At 35.9% G+C, this 26,615-nt stretch overlaps 2 protein-coding genes across 2 annotated transcripts; one reads left to right on the top strand and one right to left on the bottom strand.

The window, feature by feature from the left end:
- The first annotated feature begins 235 nt into the window (after window positions 1-235).
- psmg2 (proteasome (prosome, macropain) assembly chaperone 2) lies at window positions 236-5,918 on the top strand. Its single transcript, XM_084130873.1, has 7 exons — window positions 236-595; window positions 724-895; window positions 1,161-1,219; window positions 3,052-3,170; window positions 3,529-3,702; window positions 3,779-3,899; window positions 5,688-5,918. The coding sequence occupies exons 1-7, from the start codon at window positions 539-541 to the stop codon at window positions 5,766-5,768; spliced, it is 783 nt and encodes a 260-aa protein (XP_083986999.1). The 5' UTR covers window positions 236-538; the 3' UTR covers window positions 5,769-5,918.
- Window positions 5,919-9,362: 3,444 nt separating this feature from the next.
- Window positions 9,363-26,275, bottom strand: ptpn2b (protein tyrosine phosphatase non-receptor type 2b). Its single transcript, XM_084130423.1, has 10 exons — window positions 26,067-26,275; window positions 24,902-24,992; window positions 24,690-24,790; window positions 17,885-17,983; window positions 16,783-16,920; window positions 16,410-16,619; window positions 16,027-16,188; window positions 15,730-15,926; window positions 14,305-14,406; window positions 9,363-10,043 (listed from the first exon to the last, which is right to left on the bottom strand). Exons 1-10 carry the CDS (start codon window positions 26,121-26,123, stop codon window positions 10,019-10,021), a joined length of 1,182 nt encoding a protein of 393 aa, XP_083986549.1. The 5' UTR covers window positions 26,124-26,275; the 3' UTR covers window positions 9,363-10,018.
- Between the last annotated feature and the right edge of the window lie 340 nt (window positions 26,276-26,615).

Here is a 26,615-nt window from a genome sequence, read left to right as displayed (position 1 = left end):
ATTTTTAAAAGAAATCTTAATTTTTCACTATTTTAGTATAGTATTTAGCGTAATTGTATTTTTTATTAATATATTCGAAAATAAAATTACATCTTTCAAATGAGCAGTGTAAATAAACCGCAGTTTATGTGCTAATTAACAACAACAACAATAATAATAATAATAATAATAAGATAAGAAATATTGTTTAGCTGGCAAATTTGTTGGCTAAAGACTTTTATTTTGACATGTTTCTGTCACAATAAATGATTGTAACAGACAAATGAATGTCTCTTAAGGTCTGATAAAATGTTTGATATCATTATATGTTACATTTTTTTACGTCCTTAAAACTATAAAAAAGTCACTCAAAAAATACACGTCGCGCAAATGAGTAGTTTTGATTGTTTTTGTTCAGGCATCAGGGTGTCCTGGTGAGGCATGACGCAGTAATGTCAGGTCCTTTTTCACAGCGCAAGAAATTGAAAGTAAAAATCTCTACAGATCCACTGTAATTCATCTGAATTTATCTTCTAAATTAGATATAAACGTTTTAAAAATGTTCATTTCGGCGGGGGATGTAGCTCCATCTTTTAAAGGCTTTACGTTGATAATGGTAAGTAAAGTATTTGCCTTCATTAGTATTTCAGCTTCATCATCATCACACAAACAAACACATGTGATCCTCTGTATGCTGCACTTATCAAACACTGAGCTACTTATAATTGTTTCTCTTGTGCATAGCCTGCAGTATCTGTTGGAAACGTGGGACAGCTCGCCGTGGATCTCCTCATCTCAACATTAAATATGCCCAGAGTGGGATACTTCCACACGGACTGTCTGATTCCCATGGTTGGGAACAACCCGTATGCCACTTCCACTGAGGATGCTGCACAGCTCAGCACCAGCGCAGAGGGTAATGGGATATCATAGCTTTAATTCATGAGAATCATATTTTCTTACACCACCAACCATGGGTGTAGATTTGGTTTGAACATTGGGGGGGTTGAAGTTTGGGTATGCCTCCTTTTCATGTGATCATGGTACAAATATTGGGGGGGTTGTAATGCATAGATTTAAATATTGGGGGGGTTATCTCCCCCCCAACCCCCCCACAAACTACGCCCCTGCCACCAACTCTTGCATGTACAGTGTCTGATGTTGTGAATGTGTCTGTGCAGTTTACTCCCACAGTGACTTAAAGCTGGCTGTCCTGCAGATAAGAACACCCATCATCCAGGTTAGTGGTGTGCATTTATACAAGTTTACACTTTGTTGAAGGTTTACAATTTAGTGGTCATCTGATATGGAGTTTTTGATGACTGATGCCAGTATCTTAGAGCAGAGTTTCAGATGCCACGGACCCCCAAGTATTACTATCTTTGTGCGAGGGACCCAATCCTAAAATTTAAAACGCAGCTATATATTTTCATGTATAAAGACCCCATTAATACTGTGAATTTTATATATATATATATATATATATATATATATATATATATATATATATATATATATATATATACACACACACATATACATATTATATATATATACATATATATATATATATATATATATATATATGTATGTATGTATGTATGTATGTATATATATATATATATATATATATATGTATATATATATATATATATATATATAATTTATTATAATTATAATTATAATTCTATTATATTCTATATATTCTATTCTATAATAATATATAATTTATTAGATATATATAAATTTAGAAATATATAAGCTATGGTGTATATATATATATATATATAGATATATATATATATATAGATATATATATATATCAGTTCAGTTCAACTTTATTGACAGACTCAGGGTCCATTAGAAAACCATCCAACATTACAGACACCCAACCCCTCCCTAAAAAAACAACAACAAAAAAACAATTACCAATTATAAAAGACAGTTATACCAGTGCTTCCACAGATGTGACTGGTATCGCACAACACTTTCACTAGGATTTGCCAGTAACTTAATACCATTCTGAGAACCATTCAGTCGACCAATAAATTTGTACATCAGATTTCTCAATAAAGCCTGAAAAGTGTTGACTCTTGCCTTACAAAACAATTCACTTGCACTACACCACCTAGGTTTTTGAAGCAATATCCGCATACAGTCATTATAGGCCACCTGAAGCTTATGTATGGTTGTCTTTTTAAACTTGGCCCACAATGGGGCAGTGTAGAGTGGAGTACAGTAGGCTTGAAAGAGCCTTATCTTAACATTGTCTGAACACATATAGAATTTTCTTGCTAACATGTAAAGCATACGACACTGCCTATACATGTCATCATCATCAGACAATTGATCTGTGAGGAAGTGCCCCAGGTATTTTGTTTTATTACAAATACCTAGCACTTTGCCTGACAGATAAAAAACTGGAAAGTTGAGGTCTTTTTCCCCTTTTGTTCTGCATATCATGACAACACTCTTCTTAGCATTATACTGCACATCATATTTGAGCCCATAATCAGAACATATATTCAGCAACTGTTGAAATCCAGCACTGCTAGGGGAAACAATAGCCAGATCATCGGCATACATAAAATGATTTACCAATCATACAACCGGTTTTGCCGCCTCTTAGTTATATATAATTATATATATAATAGGTTTATACTTTTAATCAACTGTTTATTCAGTTTAATCATGTATATAATTTGAAATAATTTGAAAATAAAGCAATATGAAAATAATTTGTACTTGAACAGGTTTTCATATACTGTTTACTTTAACATTCTTTCTAATAAATTATTTCTGTTTAATAATTTATCAGACTGAACTGTTAAACAAAGACAGTAAACTTCTGCAGACGGAGAACCAGAGCTCCTGTGCCATCTCAGTGCTGTCAAAAAAATCCTAATGCTGTCAAAATAAGAGTCCTGATTCTAACAGTTATTGGCCAAAAATAAGTTTTTTCAGCTGATGTCGCCAATTATAAAATGCCAAATGTTGGCCGATATATCACAGATAATTTTTTATTTTTATTTCACTTGCATATGACTCTTTGCTGTTTACTGTTCATTTTAGACAAAGGTCAGGTCATTCCGAAAGCTGATTGTTTCCTGGATCAAGAGTAGTGGATTCCTCAGAAGTGTGCTGCTTTCCAGCAGTCACGCTTATCAGAGAGACGACCAACAGCTTCATGGGTAATGAAACAGTGAGGACAGATAGATAGAATGTACACAAAATCGTATAAATGTCATTGTATTAGTAAATTAATTTTCTTATCTTTGATATCATTATATTAGATAACAATTTTCAAACCTCACGCCATGCATTTTAAGTTAGCACACACACACTTTTTTATTTTTCAATGAAAACATGTTTTAAATTTTGAAATGATATACTGTACAAATGTATTGTGCTTCAGACTTTAGAAGATAATTCTTTACACCTGTGTGAACCTCAGGAGAACTGACTTCAGACATCCACTAAAAGTCACCAAAAACACCAGATGTTTTTGTATCGGTCGTATTTAAATGCTTGTGTCTTCTTGTTGAGCAGCACTCCTCTGCGGTACCTGCTGAGCCCGTCTCTGCAGAAGGAGGAGGGCCAGCGGGTGGAGGAGTTGGGCTGGAGGGAGATGGAGAGAATCAGTGTGTTCCCTGAGATCTCCGACTCAGAGCAGCGGCTCTACATTCCTGGAGGAGGAGTGACCAAAGCCCTTTACACAGACTGGTAAAAACTGTCAAAAATCGTAAAATGATCAGATCTACAATCGTGAATTCGGCCAATGGAGTTTGTTGTCTTTCAGCTGCACAGAGGACATCCCTATGGCAGTAGTGCTGATCTTCTGCTCAGAAGGGGACAACGTCCCTGATGCTTTTGCTCTCATCAACCATCTCAATGACTGGCTCCATCTGCTGGAAAAACCTGTAAGTCTGTGAGAAAATATAGTGAATCTGAATAATGCTGATGAAACAAACAGGGTATCTGGTAAATCAGGTAAATTAAGGCTTATTAAGACTTTTTTTAAGACCTGCACAAATAAATTACTGTATGAGTGGAGTAGGGCAATGTCTATGGTAAAATATGAAACCCTAAAATGACTGTAAAAAACACAAGCTGTAAACCCAACTTTACAGTTCAAATAGGTTTTGACGAAAACAAAAAGTTTTATAAAATAATGAACCTAAATCAAACCTAGACCAAAAATGAAAGTTATCCCATGATTTACTCACCCTCAAGCCGTCCTATATGACGATCTTCTTTCAGACGAACACAGTCGGAGATGTTAAAAAATATCATTTCTTTTCCAAGCTTTATAATGGTAGTGAATGGTGGTTTTGATTTAGAAGTCCAAAAAAAAAAAAAGAGCATCCATCCATCATAAAAGTAATCCATACGACTCCAGGAGGGTTAATAAAAGCCTTCTGAAGCGAAGCAATGCGTTTGTATTAAAAAAAATCCATATTTATAACTATAAATAGCTTCCGACAGCCGGCGAGAGAGTACCTGACCTGACGCATGACGTATTGATGAACGCGGAAGATAGAGCAAAACAAAACACCGGTCAAGAATTAAAGTCTAAAAGGAGAATTTTTAAAGAGAAATGTCTGAGGATTTTTGATATAAGAGAAAGCTTAAGTTTGTTGCCCAGCCCAATTAGTTTGAACCGCGAGAGGCGTCAAAGCTTACGCTACTCCTACATCATACGTCACACATCGCGTCAGAAGTTACTCTTTTGGCTTGAGTTGACTTGCGTAGGGCGTCTGCCGGAAGCTAGTTATTTTAGTTTATATAGTTTTAAATATGGATATTTCTTTTTACGAAAACTCATCGCTTCGCTTCAGAAGGCCTTTATTAACCCCCTGGAGTCGTATGGATTACTTTTATGATGGATGGATGTGCTTTTTTTGGACTTTAAAATCAGGAGTGCCATTCACTACCATTATAAAGCTTGGAAGAGCAATGATATTTTTTTATGTAACTCCCAATTGTGTTCGTCTGAAAGAAGATACACCTCATATACACCTAGGATGGCTTGAGGGTGAGTAAATCATGGAATAATAAAAATTTGGGGGTAAACTAACCCTTAAGGAACAGGGATGTTACACTCACAAACACACCTTATCCTGATTTTTTAGAATCCATGTTAGATTCTCATCGATCAACCAGTTAACATTTATTACCGTGCGTGTATGCTGCGTAATTTTTGCATTGATCTGAACAAAAACAGCATAATGAAAATGTATTCTCTGCCAGTAAGGTGAAAAGTTTGCACCATAAACACCATAAAAGTAAATCTTGTCATAATTAATCAACAGTAAACCATAAACAGTCGCTTGGCATAAATGTGGGTTATTCATTGATCGCGAACCGCAAGGCTGTATACTTTGAAATATGCAGAACTCACATTAAGCCATTTCGCCAAATTAAAGACCTCTTGAAATTATAAGACTTTTATTATACCATTTAACATATTTAAGACTTTTTATGGCCTTTAATTTGATGACTTAGTTTGAGACTTTAAGGACCTTTGAGGAAATGGGATCCGGTTATTCTAAAAGAAAAACATGCAGAAGGACCATTGGATGAATTTTCAATACTTGTTGAGCATGAAACATTACCTTAGAAGGATGTGGTTTCAGAATTTCAGAAGTGAAAGTTTTTTTTCCGCATAGATATTGTTGCCGTTTTGTTAATGTGATGTTTTCTCTTAGACGCAGGGCTCAGTGCAGTGGCGGGTTCCTCCCTCATGGAAGCTGCTGTTCGGCAGCGGGATCCCACCTCTTCTCTTCTGAAGCGTGGCTGAAACATCATCCATTTATAACATGAATCAGAGAATCACTGATGTTGAACTGTCAAACTGCGCAAAGCGTTAAATACACATTTTGCTTGTAAATAAGTGAAATAGAACAGAAATAATAACCCGGAACATTATTTTTGCCAAATTGTGTGTCCCGTGTTGTTTTTTCTTATATTGCTAGTCATGCTGATACTTTGTTTTCATCTCTCCACCCATCAGTTGATGACAGCATAGGTCTGGCTCTCTTCCACTTGATTTTCCCAGCAGTGTAGCAGTTCTTGTAATGTGACGCAGTTCTAAACCTGCTGTGACCAGTCGTGTGTGTGACATACTGTTCTTCTGGGAAGAAAGTGAAAACATTTAAAGGCCCTTTCTACATAGTTTGACAGTGCTTTCATTGTTGGTGCACCAAGAATTACCATGGTAAAAGTGTCAAGTCATGTCCCATCATTGCTGTCTTAAACCTTCACAGAACACAGTGATGGAAATGAAATATTATGGGTTTAATCTAACAAAAATGGTCAAGAGATATCCAGGTCATATACCGGTACTACTGTTTGGGGGAAGTAAGAGTTTTACTTTAAAGAAAAAAAAAAAACTTTTATGAAATTGATCAAAAGTGACAGGAAAGACATGGTTATAAAAGATTTCTATTTAAAATAAATGCTGTTCTTTTGTACTTTCTATTCATCAACTAATCCTGAAAAAAAAAATTATCACGGTTTACACACAATTATGAAGCAGCACAACGGTTTTCAACATTGATAAATGTTTCTTGAGCAGCAAATCACATATTAAAATGATTTCTGAAGGATCATGATGTGACTGGAGTAATGGCTGCTGAAAATTATGTTTTAAAATATATTCAAAAAGTTATTTTAAATTGTAATAATTCACAATATTACTTTTTTTTTAATCAAATAAATGCAGACTTGGTGAGCATAAGAGACTTCTTTCAAAAACATTAAAAGAGTGTATTTCACTCATAAACAAGAAATGTTAATCATGTTAAAGTCTATTTAATTACAATTAAGATTCCTCTCATTGTGAAATTTTCTAAATTAAGCATATTATAGTAATGTGAAAGTGGAAAACGGGCATTTTCAAGAATATTCACAGGAATATTTTACTGAATTTGTTGGTTTAAGTAAAAAACAAATATAGCTGCAAGCAGCAATTATCAGGGCCAAGCAGAATAAGAAAACAAGACATGCGAACATGTCTGAAAGTGTCAGACCAACTGCAACAATGAGCAATTAAAGACATTTAAAGAGGATTTTAGGCAAAATGCCTGAAAAATCATAGAAACAGTAAATAAAAATATGATATAATTGATTATCACTTTCGACCAATTGGTGGCACAGTTACAAAACTGATGTGATGTGGTCAGAGTGACAATGACACACACAAAGTTTGGTGTCAATATGTCAAGGCATTGCAGAGATAAAGTCTGAATAGTCCTTTTGGCATCATGACTCAACTTTCCTGCTGCGGTATACGAAAACGGTTTGGTCTATCGACACGAAATCCATAACTTTCAGTCAGCACAGTCTGGAGATGATACGATTCGATTTTGGTGAAAATCGGACAAACGGTCTAGGAGGAGTTTGAAAAAGTAGGTTTTGAATGAAAATCAAGATGGCGGACAGGAAGTTTGGCCAAATAAGGAAAGCTTGGTATCTATGTTCTTGGCTTGACCCAAGGAATCTATTAAGACCAGTGGCATTTCAATAGACAGATTTATTCAAAAGTTATTAGCCTTTTTGGAAATTTTGTTATAACTTTTGACCACTAGGTGGCGCTGTCTCGAAATATTTTGGGCACCTTCAGGGGATGGTGCTGATGGCACATTCTGAGTTTTGTAATATTACACCAAAGCATTTGTTTAGTATAGCATTTTATTTCACAAAACTGTATTGAAGTCAATGGGAATTTTATGTTTTGTTCTATTATAGCGCCACCAAGAGGCTCAGTCCCACCATTTTTTTTATGTGTCCTCAGAGTGAGCCCATACATATGTGTGTCAATTTTGGTGAAAATATCTCAATTCACTTCAGAGTTATAGACATTTATATGAAAAAACACGTAAAAAATGACTGACACATGACTTTGATTGAATTTTACTACCCCTTACTATCAATATTTTCGCATTTGGGCATTGGCATATAGCTATCGACCTATGTTTCCAAACTTCTGACGGTGGTTTCGTCTCGATCGGACAAGCGGTTTCGAAGATATAGCCAAATGTTTTTTAAGGTTTCAGGAGTCTAATTAGATGAGTCTCGTGAAAATAAGTCGACCACACCCAAAGTTATAAGCATTTGAAAAATAAAATTCACCACTAGGTGGCACTGTTTCGAAACTTCTCACGCTCCTTCAAGACATTGTGTTGATGACCCATACCAAGTTTCGTAACAATCCGTTCATGCGTTCTTAAAATACAGCATTTTAGCACAAAATTCAAAATGGCCGACAGTCAAAATGGCCGATATGGTAAAATTGGATATCAGTCGACTCGGCATGTTGCCCTGAATCTAACAAGACCAATTTTATGATTTTTGGACAAACTGTTCAGAAGTTATAAGCAAAAATAGCCATTTTCATATCTCCAGACCAGTAGGTGGCGCTGCGCCGAAACGCAGCATGTAGCCTCAGGTCATGCTTGTGACGATATGTACCAAGTTTGGTCTGAATCCGATAAAGCGTTGTGGAGATACAGCCTTACATCTGTTTTTGCAAGCGCTACTTAAAATTTGTTCGTGGGTTTATCGAAAACGGTTTGACGAATCAACTTGAATTCCATAACTTTTTGTCGGCCTTGTCTGGAGATGATCTGGTTCAATTTTCGTGAAAATCGGAGCAACGGCCTAGGAGGAGTTCGAAAAAGTAGTTTTTTTTGGAAAATTCAAAATGGCGGAAAAATTTCCATGACGGAAAATGACGTCATAGGGTGCAATCGAATCGTCATGAGCTAGGGAATAAGAAGACAAAAGAATTTTGTTGATAGGCCGTGCGGTTCAAAAGTTATTAGCATAAACATGAGTGAAACTTTGGACAGTTGGTGGCGCTAGAGGGATTGGTTTTAAGACACCAAATTTGCTATGGTAACTTTTCAGACTGTCCTCTATCAGTGTGCCAAATTTCATAACTTTCCCGCAAGCGGTTCTATGGGCTGCCATAGACTCCCTGAGCGGAAGAAGAAGAAGAAGCGGAAGAATAATAAGAAGAACGGGAACAGATACAATAGGTGCCTCCGCACCTTCGGTGCTTGGCCCCTAAATATTTTACAGTAATAACAATAGCATATTTTCCTACATTACAGTATTGAGGATTTGGGGGAAAACATGCTAAAATGTCACCATGTGAAAAAGTTAATGGTCTTAAAAAGGCTACATTTTTATTTCAGGGTGAATTATGAACTGGACTTTCTTCATGAGATCCACCTTCACACTAAACACAAAGTGATCTACCAATAAGGGAAAACAGAATATTATTGTAAAATATGGCCAGCGTAAGTCTATAGAGAGAAGAGCAATAATATTAGCTCAGTGGTTGACAGCCTGGAAAAAGTGAATGAAGCAACACATCGTTACAGAAACTAAATGATAGCAGTTTTATTCATGGATGCTACTCTTGGATAAAGAAAATTAAGACTCTTCAACATCAGACAATGCTGGTTTGGTCTGTTTGTTTTAACCAAATGCAATGTATCCTCATTTTGTACAATCAAATTTTTTTTTTTTTTTTTTTTACATCTCATAAGGTACACTATGTACACAATGTGAACACTCTTCAGCATAAGACGTCATCTAACAATCTCACAAACTGAATTTGAGCATTCAGCCCTGTATATATGATAGGAAATTTCAAGTAATTTCATATAAAAAAATAGAGCTTTTCATTTTGCCTCTGAAAAAAAGTTGTCTAAAAATACAATGTGTGAACAGCATTAGAAATGCATAGAACAATTTCAGATCCTGCTGCTTTTTCCAACAAAACAAAAAGCTAAAAAAAAAAAGAGACACATAATAGGTCCAATGAAATTAAAACCAAATCCAAACCATGGCGATGCGCTGTCCTCTTGATATTATTGAGCTTCATCCACTGATATAGTGCTGGTGTGTGCTGTTGTTCGGAGTGGAGAAACCTTCTTGAGGAGTTCATGCTGTAAACAGCTTTTAAAAACATAGGGGTGGATGGGGAAGGATTATGGGATGGAGATTTTTTGCAGAGGTTGCCATGGAGTTAGATGTCACTGGTTGTTCTCGCTCTGTCAATAAAAATCACAGAATGCAAAGTCAAATATATTATATTTCAAATCACAATGTTAAAAAGGGTTTCTTCACCCAAAAATGAAAATGAAACATTTACTCTCCCTCATTTTGTTCTAAACCTGCATGACTTTCATCTATGGAACACAAAGAAGAACTTCAGCAGAGTTCTTCTTGTTCCCTAATGGGAAGTTCCAAAAATACCAGAAGGTCAAACGACATAACTATCTGAATAATATCTAATATCTGAAGCAGGTTTTACAACCCAGTATTAGGCTGTGATTACACTGGCACAAAAAAAACAAAAACAGATTTTTTCTGATACATATCAGACACGTATAAACACAAAAATCCGCACGAGATGTGCTTTTTTCGCATTCGTTCTGGACATATGACCTACGTCTAAACACGTATATCCGATTCTCCTTGGAATTTCAAGCCACCACAAGGCGAAGGCGACACATTTGCCCACAACGATAGCTTTTTAATGTCATAATATGAAGCAGACGTGCCTCTAAACTGCTTTTTTATTGAGGTGGAAAGTTTATATATATTTAAAAAATTGCACACACACAGAAATATTCAGGAGCATAGAAACTGCCCTGTGAATTTTAGAAATAAAGCACTTTCGCTACTGAAAGCTACATTATATTTCTCAGCAACACGATGATAACTTCACTGTTTTTGTAATTAAACTCACAGATTCTCTATTACATACGCCCTGTTTACACCTGGTATTAAGATGCGTTTTGGTCGATCAGATCACAAGTAGACGAGGGAGAGCGTTTCCCGTTTACACGTGGTGTCTTAATCCGTCTCTTTTGTCCACTTTCGACCACTTCTGTCCTGATTTCATCGAGGGGAGGGTCTAAGGGTGGTTAAATGTATGGGCTTATTTAGATAGAATAGATCGATATAATAAGCTCACCTAATTTACACATGAACACGAAGGAGACGATGGAAAAACATTAAGACTGCTCTGATAGCCACAAGATCACGCTGAATGCTGTGAGTGCGTGTTAGAAATCAGGAATGGTGAGAGAACATTGTGCTAGATACATTTTTCGTCTTCAAACCCAACTTGGCTCTTCAGCCGACAAAGTTTAAATCACGTCTGGTTAGCGCGCTTCCTGTAATGTTTACACATTAGGTCAGTAGACGGAGAGCATGTGGACTTTTATGGCTGCATTTAACCACATGAACATCTAAACTACAAAAGCAATCCAGTCTAATGCGTTTTCGACTACCTCTGGAAGTTGTCGAAAGTTTTCAAGCTCAAAACGTTCTAGACCCCCTTTACACCTGTATTTAGCGTTGTCCACTTGTGATCTGATCGACCAAAACACATCTTAATACCAGGGCCATTGAGATGCTGTACAGACGCAGGTAATTCACACTCAATCTCTCTCTCTTGTTAATTAATTTGATAATAAATGTAATCTTACCCCCCTACTTTATTTCACGTCAGAATTCTAGATCTTTTCCATTTTTAATTACCGTTATTTTCCGGTCTATATCCATTCAGTCAGATTTTTTACTACAAACATCTATGACAGCTTTTAACTTACCCATGCTGGCAAATAATCATGGTACTACCCGACATGAATTATATAAATAATTTTAATAGCATGGCCATTCAAAAGCTGAGGGTCAATCATGTCTCATAGTAAAACTATCAACAACAACAGAATCATTTTTGGCGGGGATTAATGTAAACACAGATATCGGATACCAGTCATATCTAAAGTGAATACCAAAATACCGGGACCAAAATAAAATTCGGATATGGTCAAAAGATCTAAATCTGTGCATTAAGACTTGCAGTGTAAACGCAACCTTAGGTGTGACTATGCGGCTTTTATCATGAAAATGAAAATACATGTAAATGAAATACGACATCAGACTGACATAATATTTGCATGCATTCCGCGGCTAACCTTAAAATGTGTTCCATGATATAAATTCTTGTGGCAATACATTTCTGCTGCAAGAGTAAATTACAGAATTTTCATTTTTTGGGTGATCCCTTTAAATAGCACATTCAATATATATGCAATATCTTTCACTGATTGACAGTCTATTAGGAAATAAATGGTAGTTAATATCCAAACATGCAGCAGGGGCATTAACAACCAGGACCAAGCTCTTATTACTGTGACAAAATTACATTCAATATGGGTATATTGTTCCCTGCTCCTTCTTCACCCCTTTTGCTAAAAAATAACTCAAAATTATGTTATTGTTGTCCAACTTTATCTTTGAGCGTTTTTAAACATTTTAATAAATATTATATTAATATAACTACATTTAAATATTTTTTTCAAGGAAAGTTGTCCCCTGGTTGAGAATCACTGGTTAAGACTATTTGGTCTATCTTTAGCCATCTGACTGATACAAATATTTATCCACTGGTATTTATTTATCCATCCAATGACAAATAATTAGTGGGTTCATTTCACAGCTGTTGCAATTCCAATGATGTGATCAACAAAATATTGCAAACCTGAGTGTGATAAAGGGGGGCATGTGAGTGAGGGAAGTTTTATTATTGTTATACATGCATCTTTTTTGGTCAGACTCGGAATGGCAGAATTAAACAAAAATATACATGAAAAGTAAAGAAATAAATTCTACTTTAGTGACACACAATTAACCAAGCAAAACACACTCTCAGCTCAGTCTGCAGAAACATACCAGTGCTGCACGCAAACCACACACCCACAAAATTTGAGAAATATTGCACTGAAGCTCTGCGAAGAACTAAAGAACTCTGCCACATTTCAATATGGAAGAACCATCAGGTTTAAGCTCAACACAAATCTATGGCCCTCAAAAGACTTAAGTTTTTGTTTACATTTTGTTTAAATCTCATTCAAGTAGTAAAGGCCAATGTCTAAATCTGAGGAAAAAAGCAAAAACATCACACCATGCTGAAGCTCAGTCTTAAAACGCCAACAGCCACGGCCATAAGAACAGCAGCAAGCTCCAAACCAGCATGTCACAGCACACAAGGCTCGTGTCTGGCTCTCACGTACAGCCTGGGGAATTTGAGGAGCCCGGTCAAGCTTGTTTTGTACAAATATCCTGCAGATGCGCCATTGCTGCCTCATTGTTTCCCAACAGGGCAGCACTCGCTGTGTCACGTACAGCAAATACAGCCCAGACTGAAACCATAATATAAGACACAAACAAGCCTCAACACAACGCTGACCTGACCCCATATGACCTCTTTACACTTACAAAATTGCTGAAGGCTGAATCTAAAAATGAGAAATGACATGTTAACTAAAGAAAATTAAGACTATTTTTAAAACCAGTTTCTTGTATTTTTACATTTCCCCCAAAATTATCATTAGTGTAATGTAAAATAATCTAACTTTAACATGTAAGTAATGATGTATTTTAAACGCAATAATACATTTGTAAAGTACAGTTGTAAGTAAAGATCATAGTAGTATTTGTTATACTGAAATTAATTTTATTACACGAAAACATTGTATTACAGTGTATTACAATAATGAGCATTTAAGGGAGAATCTGCTTGTCATGAAAATGTCACAATGCAAAAAAATCTTAGTTTTTTTTAAATAGGCCATCAGATTAGCTCAGTCTGATTCCATCAGCAACCCACTAGCCTACTCAAATCTGAAATCTTGCCGTCTTCTGTCAAGAGATCTGTCCTACTCACCAATTTATGATGGTGGATATTATAAACTTGTACAAAATAAATAATCCAAAATAATTATCTGCTATCATATTGGCCAACACGTCTATACAATTTATTATTATATTATATGAAGATATTATAAATATAATAGTATTATCAGTGATGCCAGTAAGTTCTGGCACACACAGACATTACAAAGGCACACAAAATCACCACTCAAATCTCTCCTGGGCAGATGCCACATATCAAACAGAGTAAAGAACAGCTGTACACTGATCCGCACTGGTGTAACTGCGCAGCTTCTGCAGGTGCTGTTAAATCACAATACAACAGAGATATTTTGTGACATGAGTCTGCAAAAGGCTTGGTCTCTGAATGTCCCAAACGACTAAATAGTAACTTAAAAGTCTAGTAAGGCCACCTGCATCTGAGACACTAAATACCAAATGACATTATGAGAACTGAGTGGGTTGAAGATCTGTGGGATTATATGACATTACATACACATGATCAGACATGCTGAAATTGTTCAGGAAGTCAGTGAAAAGCAGAGCATAATAAAAATCACATTCCTTCCAGACAGACAGTTTCACCTTTTTCTTTTCTTATCAGGGTCGTTGATCCTGGGTTTTGTCTGTTTCTGAGTCTTCTGGATGGGGTTGGACATTTTCTCATCTCTTGGTCTTTTGTGACCACTGAAGAGAGAAAAGAGTGAATATAACATGACATGAGTGTAGTGTTTTAACAGCATTTAGGTACTAGGCAAGTCTCATTTCCAGTTCTATTCACAGCCTATCAGAATATAATAGACGTTTAAACTAGAACTATGTGGAGTGAGATTTTAGACTAATGGCATTCCCCAGTAGGCAGGGCTCCCCAGCACGACAACAGAAATGAAAAAGTAAAACAGAGCAAGTGACAATGACTTGTTGCATGTTGCTTGTGGCTGCATGTTGTTTGGACAAAACCTAAATATGGACAGGGAAGAGATAAGACTTCATGGAGTTCTCCTTAAGTTTCAATCTATTAATTTAGGACACAAATTTGGTGAATCTCATGGAAATCGAGTCCAGTTCACAATTTACCCCAAAATAAATAAATAAGAAAAATATTTAGCACTAAGAAAATTCAAGGTGAATATGTAGTTTCTGCGACACCAGTGGCACCTTGCGGAATTACGAAAAAGCAGCCTCCCCAACTCTCAAACATCACAAATACAGCTCTTTACAGGTGTTTGTGAAGGCATCTCTCAACAGGTATAGACTACTTTCAATAAAATGTTAGGAATACTTTTAGCTGTATTGCCATGTGTCATGAGTAAGCAATTGAGTATGCTAATAACACTGTCTAGAGCGAATGCGAACGTCTCGCTAATAATAAACCCATCCAACGCATCTGCACTGGCCCAGGCATTTTTTTTTTACATGGTATGCCAAATCTGTTTGAATAAGCACATTTTGCAAATGCCTCCAGATACTGTAATTTACAGTTTTTAGTATGAAAGTTTTACACTAAACATTCTTACAGTAAATTAAAATAATTGTATTACATTGATTTAAAGTAATAACGTTATTACAATAAGTAATAACGTGGTATTATTTTTAAGTAATACCGCAATGTATAAATGGTTTTAATAAAATAAATATTTTTCAAATTATAGTTAAAATCAAATTAAAGTTTGGCAGGAAATGTGCTTGTCTTGAAAAAAACAAACAAACACGAACAACGCAAAAAAGTAAATGGTTTTCCTTGTTTTCTTAAAGCTAAATTATATTTCTTAGTCCTTTTTTGGGGTGAAATATGACCTTGACATGTTCTTGATTTTGTAAGCTTTATCCAATTATACAAGGAAATCAGTAATCCAACCATTCTAAAACATTAAAATGGTACAATAATCCTGGGATTCATTTGGCAACCAAATCCAGAATCTGAAATCATGCTTGCTGATTTCTTTTTGGCCACATGCAGTTTTGGAAAAACTTCGTTAAATCAAAAATATACAATGTCTTGTTACATACATTGTTCGAGCATCTCTGTCTGGTTCTTTATTGGGGGTCTCTAGGCCTGTTTTCTTGCTTGTTTTTGAGTCCACCCCATCCTCCAGACGAGACAGCTTGCTGCCATTGTAGCGTTCTGTGCATTTAGGAGGCTGAGGCGGCGGGGGAGACTCAGATAGGGGCTCCTGGTCCTCTCTAGAGAGCTCTCGCCATTGTTTCTGCACACAGCCATAAAAAAAGTCATAAACACAAACACAGTAAGTCTAGTCCAGGGACCAGTTACTGGTGATTCCGTTTAAAATACTGGTGATGACATGCCTGCACAGAGGAGTCTCCCATAATGTACTTGGCACCTTCCAGCACAGCCATGTATGAGAAACGCAGCTGGTCGGGGGTCTGAATCAAACCCATCCGATACTTCCTCATTTCTAAAAGAATCTTTTTGATGTCCACCTCCAATGCGTCTTTTCTCTTGTCCATCTGAACACATCATTGATAGAGGAAAAGCAGTGGTTAATTAACTCTAATCTGAGTGGGAGACAAATGGAAAAAAGAACAATATATACTCCAAACTCATGAGAATATAAGAGTATAACTTATGATGTGGCACCACCATCGCGTATAGGTTGTCTAATCATGACTCACAAAAAAACGTGATAATTTAAATCCTGTAGGCTCCTAGTTTTAGAGATCCAACTCACCAAGACAAGACAAGTGTCTACCAGAGAGAACGTTCCAGATCGCCCAATTCCTGCACTGCAGTGGACCACTGCTGGACCATGGTCCATCCCGAGGGAACCAGACTCTCTCACCTTAAGCAGGAAATTCAGAAAGCTGGCTGGGGATTCTGGGACGCCAAAATCAGGCCATGTGGTATAATGAAAGTGATAAATCTCTCTTCTCTCCCCCGTCTAAGTGGATACAATAAAAAAAAAAAAACACAGACAAGAAAAGTATAAGATATTAGAATTGCTAAAAGCATAGAATTGCAATTAAAATCTGCCAAAGAATCTGATAGAAAAAGCATTCTGTGAGCATGAATGTGATTTTCAGTGGTCAATGTGAGAAACTTACATTTGCATTCTGGAGTTCCAGCACTCTGGTGGTGTAATATGACTTGACGTCCTCTGACACTAGTGTTACCACAAAGCGTGTGTCACGGAAGGACATCTCTCGTTCTTCTTGTGTCGGCCAATATTGTGCACACTTTTCCTGCATTACGGAACGTGTGGAAATAATGAAATGTAGAAGCAGATTTAGAACATTTCTTTTATTTAAATCAAGTGTTAAAAACTTCCTGATATAATTTTTTTTTAAAACCTAAAAGAGTGTCTACTATGTCCAAAAACAAATGAACATGATAGTTATTTGAGTTAACTGGCCAAAATTAGAATGGTCCAAAATTAGGATTTGCCATGTATAAAGAGTACTAACAGCATTTATCACATAATATAGTGATTATTAGGGCAATGACAAATAAAAATGATATGAGTCGAAGATAAAAATCTAGTTAAAATGTATCTACTATTTGATGTATAAAAAAAATGTGCAAGCATAATCTTTGCATTCAAAAAGTAGAAAAAAAGTTCATTTTAAATCAGTTAATCATTTAGCCATTAAATCATGGTAATTAAATCTATGAATTGCATTTTTTTAAAATAGTTTTAGTAAATGACCAGATCTGGGGCAAAAAACTAAAGATACTTAAAGTTAGGCCTTTCCAAAATATCTGTCATATTATCCTATTGTGAAATATACATATTAATAGTATAAAAGGAAAACACTACATGTTTAAAATGCCACCAACCCACTCAAACTGCACATAGACTCATTTCTAATAAAGTGTTATTTAAAATATCTCAATGTCATACAAAAATAAACAGGATGGCAATTCAGCTGTAACATTATTTGGTTGTTGGTTGTCAAGGCAACATTTCTAATTTTTTATTACATTTTTTCATCTAATATTTATGTTTTATTTCAATTTTAGAAAACTAGTTTTAATAGTCTTAACAGCGCTATATTTTCTACAGTATCTTCATTGTCTTAGTTCTTTAAGATACTACTTACTTTCTAATATGAATTAAGATTTAACATTTTATTGTTGTATGAATGAGTGTGGAGGCTGAAATCATGGTGCTTTCAAAGAGAAAAAGTTCAGATCAATGATGTTTACCGAGCCTTTTTCTATTACTCTGTTGAGCATGATAACTGCTTTGGTCTTCTGCTCCCAGATCATCAGCCAAAAGTGACCACAGGTGTTTCTCAGAGGACCCTGAAAATAGAGAAACACACACAAAGTTTGACAATAAGAAGGGATGGGCCACAATGGCCACAAGAATATGGTTTATGTAATAGCTCCTTAAAGGTATAGTTCACCCAAAAATGAAAATTCCATCATCATTTACTCACCCTCAAGTTGTTCCAAACCTGTATGAATTTCTTTCTTCTGTTGAACAAAAAAGATGATATTTTAAAGAACTTCGGTAACCAAACAGTTGATGGACCCCATTGACTTCCATAGTATGGGGGAAAAAGATACAATGGGGGAAGTCAATGGGGCCCATAAACTGTTTGGTTTTAGACATTTTTCAAAATATCCTTTTTAGGTTCCACATAAAGAAATTCATACAAGTTTGAAACAACTTGAGGGTGAGGAAAGAATGACCAAATTTTCATTTTTTGGTGAACTATCCCTTTAAGCAATATGAACCCAACTTTATATTTTTTCAGGGCTTTCTTAAGATGACATTTCAAATACCGCCATACTGCTGTGCAGCTGAAATAATTGCTGTATCGATACAATGGCCACAAAGAGCGATATATAGAGTGTATTGAGAGTGGACCTCTATTAACTGCACACCCTTCTTACTAATAACTTATAATTTTAAAACAACAATAAATAACATAGAAAACTATCTTTAATATTGCAAAAACCATGTAGAGACCTATGATTTCCGCAATGAGGATGGAATCATGGAATCCAGTTACAAATGGAACTTAAGGTCCTTTCACAACTGAACGCGATGCGTTGAAGCTACGTGAATCGTAGGCGAACAGAGCTTTCACACTGAACGCGAAACGATTGATTGCCTTCAGCTAATTCACGCCTGCACAATAGGTGGGGCTGACTGAGAATATATTTTTCCTCATGTATGCATCTCGTATGTTTTCCCATTTGGTTTTAACCTTGTCCGCTGCACAACACACAACAGTAAATTAAAATAAATAAAATTTGGTACTACACAGAAACCATCATGGAGTGCGTGTAATAACTTCCGACTGCGATCTAAAGTGGATTTTGATTAAAAAAAATGTGTAGTGTTTTATAATACACTGAACAGCATTTCTCATTTCAGTGTTTCATTATGGGGCGATGGGGAAAAACAAAAATCGGCACACTGGTCGAAAAAGAAAATCTTGCTTTGTTGCGCTGAGATTGATTGCGCTTGTATGAATAGCTCCATGGATCTATTGTTTCAGCATCTGCCATCTCACTATACAAGGACATGGACACATGAACTTCATCGGCAGAGCTGCTTTGAGAGTCACTTCACAAGCATTTCATTTGATAAAACTATCGCCATTCGTCATATCATATACACACAATCTCAAAGGTCTTCACAACAACCTGTCAAAATAAAAGTTGGGTATAACTTGAAGAAATTACAACAGAAACATATTACACACAGCATGCACAGTAGAGTATTCTTCAAGTAATAATAATAATACAGTTTAATAAAACACAGAACCATAAAGGTCTTCATTACAACCTGGCAAAATAAAAGTTCAGTCTAACTTGAAGAAATTATGAAAGAAATTGCACAGTAAAATGTACTTAAAGGGGCTATATGCAACTGTTTCCCCAAAATAAACGTAACAATAGCCTTTTTATTTGACCATGTATGACTCAAACATCTCCTGATGAGCATACTGACACCTTGTCAGCTCACAGTGGGTGCACCTATAAGCCTGTATCCTATTTTTCCTATTTTCTGTCGGGTCGGATTTTTCGCGCGCTGTCTGCGGATGTGACGTCAAGCGCGTTCATGTTAAACGTTTCAGATCACTCTGCCACCACCGCTAGTCAGCAAACAAACTTAGTTTCTCAAACAATATATGTATTTGACTGTTCTTACCTCTGTAAACATAATGTTGACTTCTTTGCAGCGGATGACTTGTGAAGTGTGCACGTACGAGAGCGAGCAGAAAGGAAGAGCAGTTCCGTTTTTTGGCCACAGGTGTCAGTCGCGAGTTTAAATTTCAGAAAAAAGCATATAGCCCCTTTAAAGTAATAATAATCAAATCTATTAAAACATTATTTCAAGGGAATATCACACAAGTTTTCATACGTGTTTTAATTTAAACAGTAAAACTGCCAAAAAATTAAAGGAATTATTACATTTTCATTTGATTGCTAAATTGTTAGTTTTATAAATTGATTTGATTACCACCATTACAAAGTAAATTTGTATTTGTCCTTACAATGTTTTTATATTCTCTGTACTCCTGACAGTAAAATAAACCACCAAAAAAAAGAAAAAAAAAAGAAAGAAAAGGATATACTGTGAAACCAACAGAATCTTAAAAAATACCGTGATACAGATTTTTGGTCAAACTGCCCAGCACTAACCTCTAGTTGTTAGCAATGCAAAATCACTAAATGCCAAAAAGTCTGGCACACCTACACATTTGTTAAAAAAAAACAAAAAACAAAACCGAATCTCAAATGGCTGACTAATGTATTTTAGAACTTGTGACCTTTGAAAAGCTACCCACACATATTGGTTGGTAATAGACGTGCGTAAAACCTACCACCTGCCTACATCATCCAGTAGTAACATCAATGTAAAGCAACTGCCAGTGGAGTGAAGATAGCCAATGGTGTTGAATCTAGAGGAGTAACACACAGGTTTTTTACTAAGAACTGCTATTTTGTGAGCCTGAGAAAAGCCATTTCACCACAGGATTCTCCAGGGATCGTCCCTGCAATTAGTCTACCGAAATAACTTTAGACAAAAAGTGCCTGCTTAAGACAACTTAATCCAACCTAAAAGCAAAAGCTTTCTAATATTGAAAACTAGAGCGGCACGATTAATCATAAAAAGTTTGCGATCTTGATTTAAACACTCTTATTTCTAAATGACAACGATTCAGCAAGATGCCTATTAAACCTTCGACAAAATCACACCAGAACATCCAGATCTGCGTTGGCACTGCTGTTACCCAGAAAAAGCATTTGTCACGTATAGGTATGAAAGAGCTTCACCAACAGTCTTTTCAACCACACAGTATCATTATTTCTGTTACAAATATTCACATGATCAGAGAAGTACTGGAATAAAAGTTTATAGTTCAGATAAAAAATAAAAAATAAAACACTGCTGTCTATGGTAGAACAAATGTCGACCAGAGAGAGAGATCAAGATAGAACAAATCACATTTTAAAGGTAACTTGATATTGATTGCATCGATCACATCGTTGACACTAGGTGGCAACAAGTGACTTAAAAAGTGTATTGTTTAAAGGGATACTCTACTTTTTTTTGGAAATAGGCTCATTTTACAACTCCCCCAGAGTTAAACAGTTGAGTTTTACCGTTTTCGAATCCATTCAGCCGATCTCCGGGTCTGGCGGTACCACTTTTAGCATAGCTTAGCATAGATCATTGAATCGGACAGGACCATTAGCATCTCTCTCAAAAAAATTAACAAAGAGTTTCGATATTTTTTTCCTATTTAAAACTTGACTCTTCTGTAGTTACATCGTGTGCTAAGACCGACGGAAAATGTAAAGTTGCGATTTTCTAGGCTGATAAGGCTAGGAACTATACTCCCATTCCTGCGTAATCCCTTTGCTGCCGTACCATGAGTCCAGCAGGCGTAATGATATGACGCAGCACCTGAAAATAGGTCTAATAGGTTAGACAAACTTAGTCCCGGTCACGTTGGAAGTTACAGAGCTGGGGACTATTTTCAGGCGCTGCGTCATATCATTACGCCTGCTGGACTCATGGTACGGCAGCAAAGGGATTACGCAGGAATGGGAGTATAGTTCCTAGCCATATCAGCCTAGAAAATCGTAACTTTACATTTTCCGTCGGTCTTAGTACACGATGGCCCTCATTTATCATTCTTGTGTAGAAACGGACGTATATGTTGGCGTAAGATTATGCTTACACTCCTCTCACCGCCTGATTTATGAAGCTGTGCGTACCTTTGAAATCCAGGTGTACGCAATACCTGCCCTTGATAAATGCCGCGGCTGAAAACGATCGTCATTAGAATAACACGCCCCTATATATTCAAGTCTCCGCTTCCCCCACGCCCTCATTTTACGCCATGGACACACGGAAGACGGCAAAGAAGAGAAACTTGGATGAGCAAATGACCTATCACAATGCATTATTTTACAGCATTATTTTGTTTTGAAACAATTAGCATTTAATTTCGTATCACGTCACATGTATTGGGGTGTACAATAGTGATGATGATGTGATGTGGAGTACCATTCATTCACATTAATAATTGCATGACAATGTGTAATATTCTTCTTCTTCTTATTATGATTTTTATTATTAATGATGCTTATTGTTATTTAGAAGAAGAATGTCGTTATTATTATTATTTGTATTATTATTATTATTATTATTATTTAAAAGAAGAAGAATGTCATTTTTATTATTTTGTCAGTCCGAATTATTTTTTGGTCATTGAAAGCCTTTCATTACTGAACCCAGTCCGTGCGCACCTGCCGGGCCTAACCCTGGCCTAACCATCGTTTCAAAGAATAGTACAACGGCGAGCGCGTCGAGTATAAACGCCTCGTCGTTTGGGGAGGTGCGCGCACAGTCTGTGGAGAAAGTATAAACAAGGCTTGAAACGTCAGGTAAAGCGCACAGGCTCGCAACTGAAGGAATACATATGCCTACAAATCAAATGCTTTGGTAAAGTCACACAAATTAAACATTGAAGTCCATGTTGCACAAAAATAAACACTGAAGTTTATAATTACTATGCTGTTGTTTTTTTACAGTGGGTCATAATATATCATATCTTTTAGTTTGTCAGTGCGTTTTGTGGTGTTAGGAATTTCCGCACTAACTCAAAACGTGCGTACACCACCTCCTGAGCTGGCGTAGGATTTGAGCGTGCCGTATGCCAACGTCTATATTGATAAATCTCAAAAGTCACCGTGGTTTTGGGTGTACGCACTTTTGATAAATGAGGGCCAATGTAACTACAGAAGAGTCAAGTTTTAAATAGGAAAAAAATATCGAAACTCTTTGTTAATTTTTTTGAGAGAGATGCTAATGGTCTTGTCCGATTCAATGATCTATGCTAAGCTATGCTAAAAGTGGTACCGCCAGACCCGGAGATGAATGGATTAGAAAACGGTAAAACTCAACTGTTTAACTCTGGGGGAGTTGTAAAATGAGCCTATTTCCAAAAAAAGTGGAGTATCCCTTTAACATTGAATTATTCATTCAAGAGATTTGTTCAAAAACGCTGATTCATCTAGTAATAAAACAAGTGAAGTATTTATGAGTGAGTCATTGAATCATTCATTCAAATCAATCTAGCTGTTGTTCACAAAATAGAATGAAATATATTATTGTGAAGAGTTTTTAAAAAGACTTTAAGACCTATTTTATGACCTGCACAAATAAGATGAATACCATAGAGAACAAAGCCAGACAATTAACAATAAATCCTATATCTCAAATTCAGATTCTTTACGTAATTAAACTGGGGTGGCACACCTTCAGCTGCATAACAGGTTACATGCAAGTTTAAAATACTCATGGCATGTTTTACAATATATACTCAATATATACACATGTATTCAAATTGGTTTATGTACTAAAAAATCAATACATATGAATTAGAGGATAGTGAACTTTGTTGATACAATAACAATGTGTTTAAAGAAAGACAATAAACAGATTATTTTGTCAATACTCAATTGTAAAATCTATATAATGAATGTGTTAAATAATGTACTTTGTCTTACTTTCCTATGAGCTACAAGAGTTTACGTTAAATTACATGCCAGATGCAGTTTGTGTAACAAAAATTCTAAAATTATGCATAATCAGGGGTTTCCTGGATTGAAAATATTTAGGCGGTTGCCAAAATGAATCTTTTTCCTGCCAAAGATTTATTTGATAACTTAATGTGACGATACCTGGCGTTCTGCAGTACCAGTACCCGCTGATAGCCGGATGCTTTAAAATGATCCCGCGAGTGTTAAGTGCTCTGTGAACAGTGTTATAAAGGTTTCTAATTACATTGTGTAATGTAACCAATCACAGACATATCTGTTGTGTGCATAAACGCAATGGCCAGTTGTTTAATTTAGTCAGAATCCACTCAAACGGCTGCTTTTTTTGTTCAGCATTCTCACGTATCCTTTTATTATAACCAACAAAGTATAAACACAATGTCAATAAGAGGTTCATTGCACAGCTTTATTGATTATAACAGGAGTGTTCGCATGAGTGCAGCTGTGTGTACCTCGCATTGTAATTGACAGTGATCTTTGCTCACTTTTTCTGTATATATATATATTTCATGTGGCTAACTAACTACACATAGCAAAGTTTCTGGATACAACTGTATTTTAATACAGACTGACAGTGAAAAACCATAGCACTGAACAAAACAGTCTGATACTGAAATGTGCCTTATTGCTTGATTGTTAACCGTTGCTTAAATTTATTTACTTCAGTAACAGCTTCATGAAATGTAATAATAACATTAGGCCATTTCATGATTCCTGTTCTTCTGTTCTGTCCCTAAATTTAAAACCTCTTAAAAAAATGACTTTTGTTACACCATTTAGAATATGTAATACATTAACAGCCTTAAATTTGATAAAACTGAACTGAAGACTTTTTAAGGACCCACGGGAACCTTGTCAGCTCCGCATGTTTGGAGCTCCAAGAGTAAATTTAATGGTCTGGGTGGAGTTTACTTACCTGGGTAAGTATGTATCTTCTCTGGGCTTCTTCCATAACCACCAGGCTGGCATTGATGTAGTCATTTTCTGTGTTTTCTAATTTCACCCGACTGTGGTCAACTAATATGTTTGGAAAAAAAGGGAAACAATGTCGAATGCAATATTAAAGTCATTACATTACATGATGAGAAGCATCGTGCCTAGAACTAAGGCGAACCTGACATTACTTACATGGGCTCACGTCTCTGTATCTGTTTCTATTGCGATTCTCTGGATACTTGGCCACTTTGAAAGCACACTCGTGTGACTGATTGCGTATTTCCTGAAAAAGAAATAAATGCAAAGCTTCAAAACAACAGTTAAATTAGGTCATCATTACTGATTAATTACTAATTAGATTCATCAAGTTTCATTTCAGTTCATTTCCCAAGTCAACTGCCCATGTCGGGAAACACAGGACAGGAAAAGCACGTTTAAAAGAAATTAGCTGATCATGTCGATTTTGACTACTTCCAGAAATAGTAACATAATATTACTGGAAACGTCAATCAAGGAAGCAACAAGTTTGTTTAGTTAAGACAAACTCCCTCAACACCAACCTACATTTATGAGGCCTATAAAAATATGCTTGTTTATTTAGCACTACAAGAGTGAAAGTTTAGAAATCCAGTTAAAAGTTTTTAATACTTCTTTGTTCAAGAGTGTATAGGATACTAATGTATGTGAAGAATAATACAGGGCAGTTGGATTTAACAGACTGTACTGTTTTTTATGTTTATGGATGACATTTAGTCAATGATATTAGGAAAACGTAACAGTTGCTGTTTACAGTAAATAAACGTGTTTAGGTCAGAAATAGCTAACAGCTGTTATTCGTATAACATTCACGGTGGGAATGTTACATTGTTGTCATTAGATGTCTGTCCCAAAACCTTATGTTCCCTAACAAGACAGCATTTTTGTCGTCAAGACATGTTAGAACGTTTTGATTTCAATCTCAGCCTACACTGTGTTTTTCTGTTGTTATGACAGATTAACAAGTATATTAATAAAAAAATGTAAAAAATGTAAAAAAACAAAACAATTTAAACAGACTCAGTTCCCAAACATGATGTCTAGATAGGCAGTTTACTGGATTCTGAGATACAGCTAAGTTACAGTTTCACTCATAAGTAACACTTAAGTTTACATCTGAACAACCACCATAACATCCTGGTTTTGCAGCTTCACTTTCATTTTATCCCCATTTCAACAACAGTAAAAACGAAGAACAGTGAGAGCACACTGAAATGAAGTTAAAAAAGAGACAGATAAAAGATATAAAATGACATTTCTCTAACGGCTAACGGTAGATTGCGTGGCTCATTAGCATGCTAGCTGACTTAGCTTCACTTACTAAATAAAGGTTCTGCCAGCGGCCCTCTGAATCTATGTCCTCAAACTCCTGCTCCATATCTCCGTCAATTCCTTCCGCTTTAAGGTTGTTTTTTTTTATTAAGAATGAACGTCACAACTTAGGAAATCACTCATTTCTCGTCTTCACACTGAACCGTCAGAGAGTCTGTCAGTGTTTGTCCGTGTCGCTGACATTTGCGACGAGAAGCTCAGTTCTCTGCGCATGCGCGGCGAGGAGAGCGGCGCTGGTCTGCTCATGCGCATTGAAAGCCAGCTTCCAAAATTTCAGAGCATGGCGAACATGTCGAACATTTTTACATTTGTTGGACATTTTTTTCATATATACATTTTTTTTAAATATATGTCTGATGCTCACTACTCAATTATATTTTAAACAAAACAAACAATATATAAAATAACATAATATAATAATATAATATGAAAATATATTTTAAATGTGTAGGCTACTTATGCATGCAAAGATATGCATGTGCTTAGATAAGTGTCAGTTCAGTTTGAAGTGAGATGAACATGTAACTGCTGAATACCA

Source organism: Abramis brama (assembly GCF_963993115.1).
Source record: "Abramis brama genome assembly, chromosome: 12".
In the NCBI taxonomy this organism is placed as follows: domain Eukaryota; kingdom Metazoa; phylum Chordata; class Actinopteri; order Cypriniformes; family Leuciscidae; genus Abramis; species Abramis brama.
This window is presented reverse-complemented; position numbering and strand designations above follow the sequence as displayed.

Coding starts and splice junctions, on each gene's coding strand:
- psmg2 (XM_084130873.1), top strand. CDS start 539: ATGTTCATTTCGGCGGGGGATGTAGCTCCATCTTTTAAAGGCTTTACG. Junction 596..723: donor AAGGCTTTACGTTGATAATG/GTAAGTAAAGTA, acceptor TCTTGTGCATAG/CCTGCAGTATCTGTTGGAAA. Junction 3,703..3,778: donor AAAGCCCTTTACACAGACTG/GTAAAAACTGTC, acceptor GTTGTCTTTCAG/CTGCACAGAGGACATCCCTA.
- ptpn2b (XM_084130423.1), bottom strand. CDS start 26,123: ATGGAGCAGGAGTTTGAGGACATAGATTCAGAGGGCCGCTGGCAGAAC. Junction 24,993..26,066: donor GCTGGCAGAACCTTTATTTA/GTAAGTGAAGCT, acceptor TTTCTTTTTCAG/GAAATACGCAATCAGTCACA. Junction 15,927..16,026: donor TGGGAGACTCCTCTGTGCAG/GCATGTCATCAC, acceptor GGCTGTGTGCAG/AAACAATGGCGAGAGCTCTC.